Source organism: Hyperolius riggenbachi, chromosome 6, assembly GCF_040937935.1.
Source record: "Hyperolius riggenbachi isolate aHypRig1 chromosome 6, aHypRig1.pri, whole genome shotgun sequence".
In the NCBI taxonomy this organism is placed as follows: Eukaryota; Metazoa; Chordata; class Amphibia; order Anura; family Hyperoliidae; genus Hyperolius; species Hyperolius riggenbachi.
The window spans coordinates 22,089,584-22,105,878 of record NC_090651.1 but is presented as its reverse complement, the minus strand read 5'-3'; the positions used below and the strand labels follow the sequence as shown (position 1 = coordinate 22,105,878).

Genomic DNA, 16,295 nt, shown 5'->3' with positions numbered 1-16,295 from the left:
GTGAGGGTCACACTGTAGTCACTTCCTGTCCGAGTCAGGACTGAGTCAGCCACTTACATCCCTGATATTTAACTCTTTCAGGCAGAGAAAGAAAAAAAGGAACACAGCATAGTTATTAGTGTGCTAGGCACTGTACATACACGTCTATCTCATCATGTCACTTTGGGTATCCTTTAAAAGGAAATAAATATGGCAGCTTCCATATCCCTCTCGCCTCAGGTTTCTTTCACGTCCAGCTATGAAAGATGACATCTGGGAACTGGCCATATGCCCAGACACCTTTCCCACTCCCAGCTACAACTGACCATCCATTGCCCCAGGCTGATGAGTTCAAATCAGAGCAGTCTTCATTATAAATGAATGTTTATGGTTTTCCATGATAACCGGCTACGGCCAAGAGAGAGTTCTCTCTGTGATCAAATCTGATTAGAGAGAGATCTGTCGGCTGCTCATACACCGCAGGCCGATTCCCGATCCATTTCATGCTGAAATCTCTCGGGAATCGTCCAAGTCCGCCACCTCGCCGCTGTTCCCGCAGTGTATGAATGTGCATGTATGCGTGCATCTATACATTACGTGTTCTGTGTCGCAGTGCTCGTCCGTCTTTTGAGTCCGCCAGTCTTCCATTAGTCCTATTAGACATGGCGCGTGATGCCACAAACACGGTGTGTGCTATGCACCGGCGGCGTGTATAGGGCTAATGGAAGTGTGGAGGATTCAGAAGACGGACAGGCAACGCAACACAGGACAGGTAATGTATAAATGCACATTTACACACTGCGAGAACAGCGCTGGGGGTGTCGTTGTGTCACTTGCTGTTACTACCGCGCACCCGATTGACCACAGCGGTCCAACATCTGTCTGATTGACATGCTTGGCCCGAGATTATTGGCATTCGTCGATTGGCATGCACTTGGCATTAATAATTATAGTCGATCGGCCGCCAAGTCGCTAGATAAGTTAACTGACTCCCCCTTACATTGTCCCTAGACTACGATACATACATAAACATAGGACTATGGTAGGGATTAGATTGTGAGCCCCTCGAAGGGACAGTTAGTGATAAGACAATATACTCTGTACAGCGCTGCAGAAGATGGCAGCGCTCTATAAATAATAATAATAATGTATGGGTATCTTAAAGGGACTCACGAGCACCTCTCATGGGCATGCCTTTAAACCAGACGACTTCCAACAAAGTGGTGCTATGACCCCTCTGGAAGAGCCTCTTGCAATGGCCATGCGTGTCACTTCCTCTTCCTGCTTCATTCAGTGATGCACTTCTCTAACAGAGAAGACAGGGGTGACCCAGAAGTTATAACAGCCAAGATGGCAGCCTTGATTTTTAAATTGAAATCGAACGAAAACTATTTGGTTTAGAACGGCGATTCAGGCATCAAATGAGAGGAGAACACAAGCTACAGAAAGGTATGCATCTTTAAGTATTTTGCAGTACTGGTCGGAGTCTTAAAGGCATACTCATGAGAGGTGCTCAGAGTCCCTTTAAGATTTTGGCTTCTCAGTATTCGTCAGACTGGAATCCTGTGTCTATATTTGTACTTTAAAAGGAAAGTCAAAGTTCACCTCCCAAAACTGAAAACTATTTACAGGGGTTTGTGATTCAGTCAATCGCTCAGCACCAAATCACCTCCTGATACCATCAAACATCCATGGTTATAAAATAGCCGAGCATCGGGGTCAGAAAGCGTGGATTGGTACGGATTGCTATATGGTGTGTGTCCCCTCTGCTCTCAGGAGGAGATACCTCCCCCTCCTCCATCTCTTGGCATGAGCGTTTAGCGCTGTTCTCTGAAGGATTCTCCAGCTTTGCTCGGTAACCTTGACATTCCTGAATACTGATAACTGGGGTTTAATTGGAAAGTTTTTCTCCTTGCAGAACAGACTGACATTTATCTCATGAATGAGACATTTCAGGGAAAGAAATAATTAGTATCACAGGTACCCACGGGCAGCGTGCCATGGGAATGGCCTGATGTGTGTCCAGCTGATGAAGATGTGACACATTGTGTGTGGGCAAAGGGGGGGTTGTATCCCAGGAAACCTAGTGGGGGGGGGGGTTCATATAGATTTTTTTGACCCTTTAGCAGCCGATTTATCTAGAGGCTTGCAAGTGCTCCAGGCCAATTTATTTTAGCAGATTTTTTTTATTTCTTGTTATATTTTATTGCTTCTAATTAGTACTGCTGCAATGTGTATTTATGGCCACTTGTCACTAGGGGGCAGTGTGAGACAATAACAGAGAACTTCTGCTTTCAGTTTCTATATATTCTGCTAGCAGAGAGACATCAAAGAATTCCAAGAATTTACAGCACAGCGAGTTCTGCCAACTGAGATCAGCGCACTTACCTCAAACGAGATAACTAATGAAGCTGATAATGGGTTAAAAGAAATGTATAGCATACGGATAATGGAGGGCATTGCTTACACTTTACATGTTAAACCTGATCTATACTGGAGAATCTTTTAAAGTGGACCTGAACTCAGACCTCCTTTCTGCTCTAAAAGATAAGCAACAGCATAATAACCTTTAAACAAAAAACATTTCTTTGTTACAGCCGATACATGGAAGCAGACATATTGTTAACAGTCTGTGCTTTCAAATGGCCTTATCTGCCATCTCTGCCATAGTCATGTGACTCGGGAGAGATCCTATTACAATTTGTGATTAGACACAAATGAGGGGGAATTAAACAGGCTAAACTCTCTAAATACATACAGGGTGCATTTCTCTAGGTTTTCCTTCTGTCCTGTGCAAGAGTTCAGGTCCACTTTAAGGAATCATTAGATGATTTTATGAACAACAAATATACCTGTATTCTGATAGGTGCCCCTCTGTTCTTACATGAAATGTAACCATTAATGGTAGCTCTGCATTGAATGTATGTCCCCCACACGTCACTGTGCTGTCAGGCAATGTCAGTGAGGTGTCAGATGATGTCATTGTGCTGTCAGATGATGTCACTGTCCTCTCTCTCTCTCCACAGGCTGTCCCCGCGGTGAGTTCCAGTGCCGGAACAAGTTATGCGTGGCTAGCGGTTTTGTGTGCGATGGGGAGGATAGCTGCGGGGACGACAGCGATGAAGAGGACTGCTCCATGGTCACCTGTAAAGCCGGACAGTTCCGCTGCGGCAAGGGCATCTGCATCCCGGATAAATGGCTGTGCGACGGACAGGCCGACTGCGCGGACCAATCGGACGAGTCAGAGGATCGCTGCGGCCTGAAGAGCCAGCCTCAGGCAGTGACGCAGTGCGGGGAGCACGAATTCCGCTGCGGCAACGGCAAATGCATTCACCTGAACTGGCGCTGCGACGGTGACGAGGACTGCAAGGACAAGTCTGACGAGAAGGACTGCGGTAAGCCCTGCAGGAGGGGAAAAAATCTGCAATATTTTAATCACACATACAATTGCTCAGAGAAGGAATAAGAAATATAGACCATACAACAAGCATAAACAGAAGTGACAGCAGAATGCAAGTATAAACACAGCGTTACACTAGATAAACTATCCGACAGCCGCAGCCTGGGAGGGAGGGGTGGGCGCCAGAGGTGGGAGGGCCTAAAGAGAGAGTTCAAGAGGTAGACAGCAGAGGGGGAAAAGGAGTTCCTATACCTCAAAGTTTTGTTGGAGATGGCCCTAAACCTCCGGCCTGATGGGAGCCGACTGAAGAAGTGATGGCCAGGGTGTGAGGGGTCGTTGGTGATCCTCAGTGCTCTGGTGCATAGTCTGGAGTTGTGGAGGAGGTTGAGTGAGGGGTGGGGTCTTCCGATGGTCCTCTCCGCCGATCTGATGACCATTTGAAGTTTGTATATATCTCTGGTGGAGGACAGTGTAAGGGCCCGTTTCGGCATTCAGATTCGCATAACCAATACAAGTGGATAGGACTGTTTCCACTTGACAGGATTTCTTTGCGTTTTTCTTTGCAGAAAAAATCTGCACGGCAGAGCCATCAGAATTCGCACACCGCAAAGCGCGTACAATGTAATTAATAGGAAAAACGCATGCGTTTTTGCCATGCGTTTTTCTATGCGTTTTCGCATGCGTTTTTGTAGAAAAACAATGTAAAAAACACACCAGCATTGAGATGGTTAAAAACACTTGGCCACAAAATGCATTCAAAATCGCATACAAAAACGCATGGAAAAACGCATCTGCATGCGAAATCGCAGATGCGTTTTCCGCACTGGAATCGCATTGCACCAATGGAAACGTACCCTTAGGGTGGCCATTACATTACTTGATTTTGTGGGTCCATTGACCTTTCGATCTGATAATTTTATCGAATTGGAGAATTGATCCCACAATATGACCACCTAGTTGATCGATTGCTGGCCATAATCAGACGATCAGAATCAGTCAGCATGCTGGAAAATCTCTGTCGCTAGAGTTCGATCAGGTATGCGACGTTCGATTTCCCCACGACTGCCGGACTCCCGGGTGGTGTCCCCCCAAGTGAATGTTTCTGTCCACGCCCCCCCCCCCCATCTGCAGCATCCACTGCCACCATACATGTCACAGATCTGTCATAGTATAGACAGAGCATACCGTATAAACTCGCATATAAGCCGACCCCCCAACTTTTACCTGAAAAAACAGGGAAAAATGATTGACCCCCATATAAGCCGGGGGTAGGAAATGCTGGATTGGTGCAGGTCGCGTGATCCCCCCCAGTGTGTCCCAGTATAGCCAGTATAGTGCCCAGTATAACCAATATAGTGCCCAGTATAACCAGTATAGTGCCCAGTATAGGTAGGTAGTGTCCCGTATAGTGCCCAGTATAGTGCCCAGTATTGGTAGGTAGTGACCCAGTATAGCTAGTATAGTTCCCAGTGTAGCTAGTATAGTGCCCAGTATAGGTAGGTAGTGGCCAGTATAGTGCCCAGTATAGGTAGGTAGTGGCCAGTATAGTGCCCAGTATAGGTAGGTAGTGGCCAGTATAGCTGCCCGCTCCCCCCGCCGGCCCGCTGCTATCACCTGTTTAGGCAGCGGCTTCCTAATCCGGGTTCCCCACTCTCATGCGTTGCAGTTTAAGTGATCACAGCAGCGCGCCCAGTGCTGCTGTGACGATGCAGGGGGCAGGAAAGAGCGCGACTCCCTGTACCAGCGATGTGTATTGCCGTTACCAGGAGAACCGCTCTTTCCTGCCCCCTGCATTGTCACAGCAGCAGTGCGGGGCGTGCTGCTGTGATCACTTAATACGGAACGCATGAGAGCGGGGAAGAGGAAGCGGCCGCTGCCTAAACAGGTAATAGCAGCGGCGGCCACGGGGGGGAGTGGGGGGCCAGCAGACGACCACCAGGAAAGACTTGCATATAAGCCGACCCCCCAACTTTTGACCCCCTTTTTGGGGGTCAAAAATTCGGCTTGTATGCGAGTATATACGGTAATTATTACCTTAGTCTTGAAAATATGGCAAAAATGACGCCCTGTGTGTGTGTATGGGAGCCGTACATAAGCTTACCGCACCTCCCTTGCTCCGGCATCAGCATTTGTTTAGCTGTAAAATCACCTGTTCCGAAGTCCTGGCCGGTGGGGTTGGCGCATGCGCAGTATTACACGCGCACTCCCACGGGAAGACATACCCGGCATGCGCAGGCTCGGCTGGGAGTGCGGTCACCTGGTGCACAAACGAATATACTACACAAGCGCAGCGTAGTATGTCTGTGTCAGTGGGAGTGCCCGTCGGGTAGGTCCTCCCACGGGAGTGCGCACGTACTGTGCATGTGCCAACCAGGGCTGCGGAACAGGCCATTTTACAGCTAAATGGAGGCTGATGCCAGAGCATGGGAGGTGCGGTAAGCTTCTGCACTGCTCCCCATACATGCACAAGGCGTCATATTTTCAGGACTAAAACAGATCGCCCCTTATAAATATGGGGATTTTTTTCAAGGGGAAATCTGCTATCGAATTTCTACTTCTTTATAAACAGGACACAACCTGTACTTAAGGTGCCTATAGATACATCTAACGATGTAAGGGCCCGTTCGCATTTGAGCGATTAGCTGGCGATTCCTGCTAATTGCTGAAGCGATAGCACTTTTTAAAGCGCTAGCGCAATAGAAAGTATATGGCAGTGGTCTCACTGCCAGGATTGGCGCAAATCGCGATCGATTAGCCCCAATCGCAAAACGCGTGACATGCATTTTGACATGATTCTGGAGCAATCGCGGTACAGTGCTTAATAAAGCACTGATCGCAATCGCTCTGAATCGTGGAAGTGCGAGCAGTGATTTTACTGCGCTAATTGGGGTAAAATCACCCACGCAAAACGGTAGTGCTAAGCGATACTGTTTTGCACTTTATCGTATGAATGGGCCCTAGATCGACCTAGAGACAGATCTCTCTCTGATTTCATCTGATTGAAGTGATCTGTTGCCTGCCCATGCATGGCAGACTGATCCCCAATAGATTTCAGCATCCCCTGGATTTCCCGCCATGATCACAACCCGAGTACCATCACGTGACGCGCGTGACATCATACACCTGCACCTGGTGCCACACAGGAGTAACTGCGGATGAGTCCAGGAGTCGCGGCAGCAGGGCAGGTGAGTATTTACACTGCATGGGCACTAGGAGACAGCAGCCGGGGCACTGCCGCAGTTGTTCATTGGCATGCACTTTCAACCCAGTTCTTTCCAGCATGACCGATTGATGCATTTGATTGATTTTGGGCCAGGATGTTTGTTGCGCCACCGATTTTCGATAATTTGATAAAATTATGGAATCGGATGCTCGACCGAGCCACAAAATCAGGTGTATGGGCACAAGACAGAGCTTCAGAAACTGCATACAAGTCCACTTTCCAGGAGCGTCTGATTGACGGCCTTGGTTAGACAGAATGGTCAGGTGACCAGAAAGTGAACCAGATGCCAATCATGTTGACGTTTTGCATAAAGTGTATTAATTTAGCCAATCAAATGCAGTAGCTGATTATTTTGGTCCAATTCCAAGCTTCATAAATGTGCATAAAAGTAACATAAGATTTGCATCACCTGGAGTTCCTGTGTAATAACGTGTGATTTGTGCAGCTGTGGTGACGTGTCGGCCTGACGAGTTCCAGTGCGGGGACGGCGCCTGCGTTCACGGCATATACCAGTGTAATGGCGTCCGAGACTGCGCTGATGGGAGCGATGAGACTGGCTGCAGGACAGGTGAGTCCCCGAGTATAGAACGGACTAAAGCCAGCCAGACAAGTGTCCATTTTTCTGATCAATTTCCTGCAGATTCAATTACTTTGATTCCTCTTACAGTAGTCAGTTGCTTCAAAATATGTGATTGGGGTATATGTTATCCTGGCACCGGGCAGATCAGCATGGTGAGCTGAATGACGGCTCGCCCTGTTGCAGCTAAACTCCCCGGCGGTGTCAAATACTATTGCTTCCCCCTCCGAGGCGTCGCAACTCAGAGGGAGATGTAATTCTGGGTCTGGCGACCGCTGAATTCCCGTCACATGGGGCGTGCAGCATAGCATTGCTGCTATGACGATGCCCAGCTTCGGTGACAAAATCAACTGCTTCATATCTGATTGGTTGAAAATCTCTGTGGGGTGGGGGAGGGATGGGTGGCAAAGTAGCGTTGCACTATATCGAACAGATCCATTCTGAATACATCTCAAATCAAAACAGACTTTGCCCTGTAGGATAGGTATCAATTACTATCAGATCAAATTTTAAGCAGATGAGAATTGATCGGCTTGGCTCCCCGGGACATAAACGACAAGTGTGCGGCCAGCGGAACGCTCAGGTCAGTTTGTACACTATTTCAAGAGATTTCCTAGTAAAGAGAACCCGATGTGGTTTTTTTAGGGGGCAGATGCAACACAGAAGCATGTTCTCTGCCTCATGACAAGCCTCTGTGTCCCCACACCGCCGGTCTCTGCCCCCCCCCCCCCCTGCAGCACTATAGCCCCCCTCCCCCCCCCAGCCCCCACCCCGCAGTGCTATAGCCCCCTGCAATTAGCGACAATATTTGTCGCTATGTCGGATGTAAACATTGAGGAGAGGGATCCCTGTGCAAAATGTTCCTGCAGGGTTTCCAGAGCTGCCATTGGGCAGATCTCCCTCCCTGGCCCCCTGCCGCTCCCCCGCCTCCCTGCACGCTATGATAGAATGAATCTCTCATTTCAGCGTCGTGACCCAGAGGTTATTAAAGTGAAAGTGGGCCATTGCGGCCCACAGGAGCGGCGGGGGAGGAAAAGTGCGTCTTTTGGTCCGAAAAATACGGTATGCTTTTTTCATTTGGATTGAGGCCTGCTTTCGGATAGTTCACCTTGCTCTGTTTGTGGAGTAGGGAAGATCAATGAGATTTTATGCAAATGTATGTAGTTTGAAAACGGACGGAAAATTGGTCAATTTTCAAGCTGCATGTATTTGCATAACATTTGCATCAACTCGGAATAATTTGCATATCTGTGATCCTCCCTATTGTGGAGGGACGAGACAGTTAAAAAGGGCGCTGCCATAGGCTGTAATGGGAATTACGGCTATAGTCGTGCTCAGTAAGTTATTTGGGTGCCGGCAGAAGACCAAATTACAATTAAAAACAGCTCAATTTGTCCACCAGCAATAACTCTAAGTGGAATTGCTTCTTACCCCCACTGTACGGCGCCTTGGAGGGGGAATAGTAATTACCGGGGGAGTCGTATATCGGCTTCACCCTGTGCTCAAATTTCCCGGCGCCCTTTTAACATGCATGCGTGGCGGGAACCTTTCAGAACTTTTGAGAGGTTTACCATAAATGAGGTGAGTATACCTTCATATAGTAATAGATTCAAGTTTCCCATTTCCTTATTTCTGTATTGCTAGTGTTACGGAGCGGTTATGTTACAGATCCTTGTAGTGTGACTGTGTTGTGCTGCTTCTTGCTCCTTTGAGAAATTGGTTAATCTTGGTTCCGTTCTGTGTGCGTTTTACAGGTAGTTTTTAAATGTATTTCGATTTTTCTTGCTTTAACACGTGTACGTTTCCGGAATAGTTCTAATACGTCTTATCTCGCTGTGTCTGCACCATAGCGGAGACTCCGTGCGACACCGACGGAACATTTCAGTGCAACAGCGGGGAATGCATCGACATCCGCAAAGTGTGCGACTCTCGCCAGGACTGCAGGGATTGGTCCGATGAGCCCCTGAAGGAATGTGGTGAGTCCCGCCTCCAATCAGATGATCCCGTGTACTGTGTTCCCATAGACAATATGTGTATCCTGTAGTAATTGTATTCCTGTCTAAAGGTCTGTACACACCTTAAAGAGGAACTCTAACCCAGGATTGAACTTCATCCTTATCAGTAGCTGATACCCCCTTTCCCACGAGAAATCTTTACCTTTTCTCAAATAGATTATAAGGGAGGTCTGTATGGCTGATATTGTGAATAAACCCCTCCCACAGTGTGATGTCATGGCCTAGGTCCTGACAGTTTGCTGTCCGTGTACATTGTTGCATTGTGGGACATAACGAGCAAGCAATATCTCCCTCTGTGCATAGGACTCTCAGTAACGGACATTCCGTACAGATCACCTGGCAGAACTAAAGATGTCACCACCAGTGATACATTTTAGAATGTAAATCAGGGTGAGGAAAGATTTTACAAGTACTTCCTGGGTCGCAGCTTGGCTTCTGATTGGAAGAAGTTAGCAGAGGCAGGGAGCGGTGGGAGGAGCCTGTAATAGAGGCGGCAGTGCGGAGGAGGCTGATTGACAAGCCTCAGGTAAACAGAACAGCTAGCGACAAGTGATATTTTCAGGGGGGACTAGCGGCGGCAATAGAGAGACACGGAGGCATGTCATTGTGCACATGACATGCCTCTGGGTCCTATTAAGATTTAAAAATTCTGCCTCCGGTTCTCTTTAACAGCGGTCTAAGTAGGCCTGCCCAGCAAAATGTTGGATGAAGCCCCCTCTCCATTAATACAAAAAATAAATGCAGCATATTACTCAAATAGGCAGTGTCACATAAACATAACTGGGCAGAGTTACCTGGCTTCTGTACTGGCTGGTCTGGCTTTCTGCTGGGTGGGCTTGCCTGCCACCAGGTTATCTGCCAGCCCCCCCATAGCATTCCCTGACCTTCTAGTGGACCTCCTCCCATGTTCCCACAGGCCTCCCATTGAGGCACCATAACTCCCAGCATGTCCCAATAAAAGAACCACAGCTCCCTGTATTCCTCTAGCCTAGTCACCTCCTCTCACTCTCGCATCCAAGACTTCTCACGGGCTGTCCCTGTCCTTTGGAACTCTCTCCCTCAGCCAGTTCGTCGTGCCCTGAGTCGGCAAACCTTCAAACATACTCTGAAAACACACCTGTTCAGACAAGCCTATAATTTGCTATAGGCAGCACTGAAGGCACACTGCCTCACCCACTAACCCTTGTGTATCTTTCCCTATTGTTTCCTCTCCACTACCCTCTAGATTGTAAGCTCACAAGGGCAGGGACCTCCTCCTAGTGTTTCTCATACTGCTGTAATTTAACATATGCACATGTACCAACTACACATCAACTATGTATGTATTTGTATTTCTACTATTCAATGTCATGACAGTACAGTGTCTTGTATTTCTTATGTATATTTGTTCCCAATTATTTGTTTGTACTATGTACGGAAGAAGTTGGTGCTATATAAATAAAAAATAATAATAATACCCCCCCATTGATGCATCACAGCTCCCAGCATGCTCAACATTGAGGCACCACAGCACCCAGTATGCCCCCCATAGAGGATCCACAGCTCTGACTCTGCCAGGGGGACATGCGGGGCACATCAGAATAGATCCGTGGCACATGCCACTGATCTTTGGAGTTAGCAACACCCCTGCTGTTACGTTAACGAGTTTTGTGTTTTGTTGTAGGAGTCGATGAATGCCTAACCAACAATGGAGGCTGCTCACACATCTGCAGAGATCTGAAGGTTGGCCACGAATGCGATTGTCCAACCGGCTACAAGCTGATCGACAAAAAGACCTGCGGAGGTAATTCTCATTCCATTCATGTTGTCAATTATAAATACCTTCTTCACCATGGCAACGCGTGATTCCTAGAGATGGCTAATGAGACGCGAATAATCCTGACTTGCATGTAAATTTATTGCCAATTGTGCGACGCTTGGAACGGGGCCAATCAGAATCCACAGGAAGTGCGTTTAATTGAACCATTTTCAAGCCACACACAATTTGCATTACATTTGCATGCCAGTCAGTTCGTTGACTGTGATAAGCGTCCCTCTCAGCCCCGCCCTGCATTTAGGATTTCCACCAATCAGGAGTATATTCTAAAGGTGCCCAACGATTGCAGTGATTGGATTGGACGTTCTATTGCTCGGCAAATTGGATCGTAGGACCGAGTGTACAGTCTGTCGGCAGACTGATAAGACTGTTTTTGACAGATCCGCTCAGTCTTATCAGTCTGCCGAAAAAAGTGAGGTGAAGATAAATTCACGTTTTAATAGAATTTCATAGCACTGGCAACACGTTTTGTAGGTGCATACCCACTTCCTCAGGCCAAATAGAAGTGCCTAATAGTGCTTGTAGCCGTTAAAGAGAAACTCCGACCAAGAATTGAACTTTATCCCAATCAGTAGCTGATACCCCCTTTTACATGAGAAATCTATTCCTTTTCACAAACAGACCATCAGGGGGCGCTGTATGACTGATATTGTGGTGAAACCCCTCCCACAAGAAACTCTGAGGACTGTGGTACTCCTGGCAGTTTCCTGGCTGCGAACCTTGTTGCATTGTGGGAAATGGCTGTTTACAGGTGTTTCCAACTGCCAAAAAAGCATGCAGCAGCTACATCACCTGCCAGCAGTAAAAATGTCACCATGTAATAAATGTCAGAATGTAAATCAGGGGTTTAAAAGATTGTACAACGGGCAAACACTGACTAAATCATTTATACATAATGATTGTAAAAATGAAGCACTTTTTTAATTACATTATTTTCACTGGAGTTCCTCTTTAAAGAGGAACTCCAGTGAAAATAATGTAGTGAAAAAAGTGCTTCATTTTTTACCATAATTATGTATAAATGATTTAGTCAGTGTTTACTCATTGTAAAATCTTTCCTCTCCCCGATTTACATTCTGCCATGTATCACATGGTGACATTTTTGCTGTGGGCAGGTTATGTAGCTGCTCCTAGCTGTTTTGGCTGTTAGATACAGTTGTAAACAACTAATTCCTGTCTGTGAACCTTGTTACATTGTGGCAGTTTGCCCAGAGTACCGCGGCACTCAGAGCTTCTTGTGGGAGGGGTTTCAGCACAAAATCAGTCATACAGCGCCCCCTGATGGTCTGTTTGTGAAAATCATTATATTTCTCATGTAAAAGGGGGTATCAGCTACTGATTGGGATAAAGTTCAATTCTAGGTTGGAGTTCCTCTTTAAGTGTACAATTAATTAAGTTGTTTAGAACATTTTGAATGTTGAATTCCTCCTCAGCGGGGATTGCAGAATGAAGGTGACTGAGTCACAAATTCCACGTTCCTTTGCCAGGTCTGTGAACTTGTCACAAACCTTATCTGCCAGACCACAGAGCAGAAAGAACAGCTGTTTCCTGTCGTCCGCACCTGCTGGTTTACTTCTAGTCATATCTCCAATTCTCATCTCTGACAGTATATTCAAGATATAAAACAAGATGGGGTCTGCAAGACAAATAGCTGCTGCTAGTTCATTATGCTGGGAATACACCATACAATTTTATGGTAGATAGATGATTCCATAGATAATTTCCGACATGTCCGATCTTATTTTCTATCGTTTTTCTGATCGATACTTAACAAGTTGCATGCAAGCTGTTATAGGAAACTAACATCCTCCAAGTGGTAGACAGGTCATGTGTATGCTCGGTGTGTATTTTATCCCACAAGTGGGGCTTGCACTCTTTTGCAGGTAGGCACTAGTCTGTTTTTAAGTAGCGCTGTTCATTTCTTTGCTATGTTTTAATTTATTTCTGGTCAGCTGCTCCCACTTAACAGCTTTGCCTTTGGTGTATATGCAGAGCTTCTGTTTGGGATCAAGGTGCGTTTGCAGTTCCTGGGGGGGCTCAGCGCATCTCTGAGCTGAGGCCATTCAGAGGCGGCCTGGTGATGCGCTGATCCCACTTTTTCTGCGCAATTCTTAATTTTACTGGTAGCGCGCCCAGGCTATGCATATGCATAGGTAGGATTTAGTTAGTGTTAGGTCCCCTCCCATGGAGGAAAGACTTCTTCGACAGTGGGAGGGACAAGTACTTAAGAAGTTGCATGCAAGCTGTTATAGGAAACTAACATCCTCCAAGTGGTAGACAGGTCATGTGTATGCTCGGTGTGTATTTTATCCCACAAGTGGGGCTTGCACTCTTTTGCAGGGAGGCACTTATCTGTTTTTAAGTAGCGCTGTTCATTTCTTTGCTATGATTTCTCATAGAAGTCAATGGAAATAAGTAAGAAAAGATAACAGAATCGAATTGGAAATTGTTAGGAAAATCAAATTGGAAATCGATCGGATGGAAAATCGACTGAAAAAAAGCATCGTGTGTAGCCAGCATTAGAAGCAGACGAGAACATCCTACTACAGGAAGAATTACTAAACCACTGAATCCACTGGAAATGTCAATAGCCATCCTGTTCACCTGAAGTGAGAGGTATATGGAGGCTGCCATATTTGTTTCTTTTTAAACAATACCAGTTGCCTGGCAGTCCTGCTGATCCTCTGCTTGTAATACTTTTTAGCCATAGCCCCTGAACAAGCATGCAGCAGATCAGGTGTTTCTGACAATGTCAGGTCTGACAAGATTAGCTGCACGCTTGTTTTTGGTGTGATTCAGACACTACTGCAGCCAAATAGATCAGCAGAGCTGCCAGGAAACTGGTATTGTTTGAGGAAATAAATATGACAGCCTCCATATAACTTTCACTTCAGGTGTCTTTTAATAGCTGCAACCACTAATACCTGGTACACATGATGCATTTTTCCTCCAGATCGACGGTCGAATCGATTATTTCCAACAGTTCAAATCTGATTTCCGATCGTTTTTCTGATCCATTTTTTATAGAATTGATCAGAAAATGTATCAGATCGGACATGTCGGAAATAATCTATTCGATCGTTAACCTAATGGAAAATTGCATCATGTGTACCAGGCATAAGGTGCACTCAGTAAGCCACCCTGCATTGTTAGAGAGTCTTGTCCAATGACTCCTTACTGAATAGGTACCAGACAGTATTTGAACTCTGGCTGCCTTATGCTACATACACACTTGAGATAAAAGTCTTTGGAAAAGGCAAGATCCCAGACCAATTTTACCCAATTCCATGTAGTATGAGAGCCATACCTACACAGTCTATTCTATGGAGCTGAACTCCACATCAGCCAGAAATCTTTGCAAGATGCTGCACACACAGATGCTGTACACATGCAACAGATCAGTATCTGCAAAAGATCTGTTCCTGCAAAATGCATCGATAGTCTATGAGATCTGCAGATCATCATACACACCTTGTTTAACAGACATTCATCTGCAGATCAGACAATCATCTGCAGATCTGAAAATCCATCCTGGTGGATCTGATCTGCAGATGAAAGTCTGTTAAACAAGGTGTGTATGATGATCTGCAGATATCATAGACTATGAATGCATTTTGTAAGAACGGATATTTTGCAGGAACTGATCTTTTGCAGATACTGATCTGTTGAATGTGTACAGCATCTTTGTGTACAGCAGGGGTCTCAAACTCAATTTACCTGGGGGGCCGCAGGAGGCAAAGTCAGGATGAGGCTGGGCCGCGTAAGGAATTTCACAATCGCGGCGCATTGCCGCCTCTGCCCGCCCCTCTCACTCTTCCTTCACAGAGAGGGGCGGGGAGAGGCGGCGATCCGTGTGGCGATTGACGTCAGGAGGGGCAGAGCTGAAGCTGAAAGCTCTGCCCCGTCCAGGAAATGCCGGAGGATTGCCCCCCGGGCGATTTGGGGGCTCTGCAGCCCTCGTTTAGCGGCGGGGATGCGGCGGATTACTTGGGAGCACTGAAGCAAACTATAAGGAAGCTTTTGCCGGCGAGGGCCACAAAATATTTTATCGAGGGCCGCAAATGGCCCGCGGGCCGCGAGTTTGAGACCCCTGGTGTACAGCATCTTACAAAGATTTTTATCTGAGGTGGAGTTCCGCTCAATAGAATAGACTGTGTAGGTATGGCTCTCATACTACATGGAGGGGGTAAAATTGGTCTGGGATCTTGCCTTTTCCAAAGACGTTTATCTCAAGTGTGTATGTAGCATTAGTCAAATGTGGAACCCTTAACCAGTACACTATCCAGCCACTGTGGGAGGCAGGCCCCCCCTCAATAAATGTTTACCAGGAGAATTTAGCTTCTGCATGCAGCGACCAATCAGATGCCACCTTTCAGCTCCCAGGGCAGTTTAGACATAGAAGATTACTCAGTTGGTTGTCGTTGGCTACAACCCTTGTTCCGTGTGGTCCAGATTTTACCAGCATGAACTGCACTTTACATTTCTTGTTGAATCGTATATATTCGCATATAAGCCGACCCGCGTATAAGCCGACATACCCACTTTTCCCTCAGTAACCAAGAAAAAGTGATTGGCTCACATATAAGCCCCCTTCCCGAGTATAGCCCCCTCCACCATAGCCAGATATGCCCCCAGTACAAGTCATTCCTTCTCCCCATAGCCAGATGTGCCACAAGGATGATATAGCTGTGTCTCAAGATGTCACTAGATGGCGTCATAGATATGAGACAAAGCAACTGCCACACAGGAAGAATCCCTGATCATTGCACCGCTGAGACGTTGCTGGCACGCTCTACTCTACAAGCCAGGGGACACAGGTAGTCTTGAGCAGTGCACTCTGCAAACCATGCTGCAGGGGATGGGGGGGGCACGGACACAGCAGGGAGCCAGCTGGCAAGAGCAGGGTCACTAGTGCAGAATCCTTATGCTCCTCTGCCAGTAACAAATTCTGCTCCACCATCTGCTCTGCTCCACTTACTCGCATATAAGCCAAGGGGGTAATGCTTCAGCAAGGTTTTTTTATTGAAAAATTAGGCTTATACGCGAGTATATACAGTAAGTAGATTTGGGTTGAGGGAATGACAGATGTGTTCTCTGTTTCTCTCCAGATATTGACGAGTGTGAAAACCCGGATGCCTGCAGTCAGATCTGTGTGAACTACAAGGGATACTACAAGTGCGAATGCTACGAGGGGTACCAGATGGACGCCGTCTCCAAGGCCTGCAAGGCTGCCGGTGAGTCTGCCCAGAACCAGAACACAACATCTGCCGGCAATGCAAATATTG

At 46.8% G+C, this 16,295-nt stretch overlaps 1 protein-coding gene across 2 annotated transcripts in view; it reads left to right on the top strand.

The window, feature by feature from the left end:
* LRP8 (LDL receptor related protein 8) overlaps window positions 1-16,295 on the top strand; it is a 308,337-nt gene that overhangs the window by 239,855 nt on the left and 52,187 nt on the right. For both annotated transcript variants that reach the window (XM_068238989.1, XM_068238988.1), the window contains 5 exons: window positions 3,006-3,374; window positions 7,048-7,170; window positions 9,030-9,155; window positions 10,858-10,977; window positions 16,119-16,244. In XM_068238989.1, the coding sequence (XP_068095090.1) occupies window positions 3,006-3,374; window positions 7,048-7,170; window positions 9,030-9,155; window positions 10,858-10,977; window positions 16,119-16,244 (864 nt within the window). The remainder of the gene's footprint in view (window positions 1-3,005; window positions 3,375-7,047; window positions 7,171-9,029; window positions 9,156-10,857; window positions 10,978-16,118; window positions 16,245-16,295) is intronic.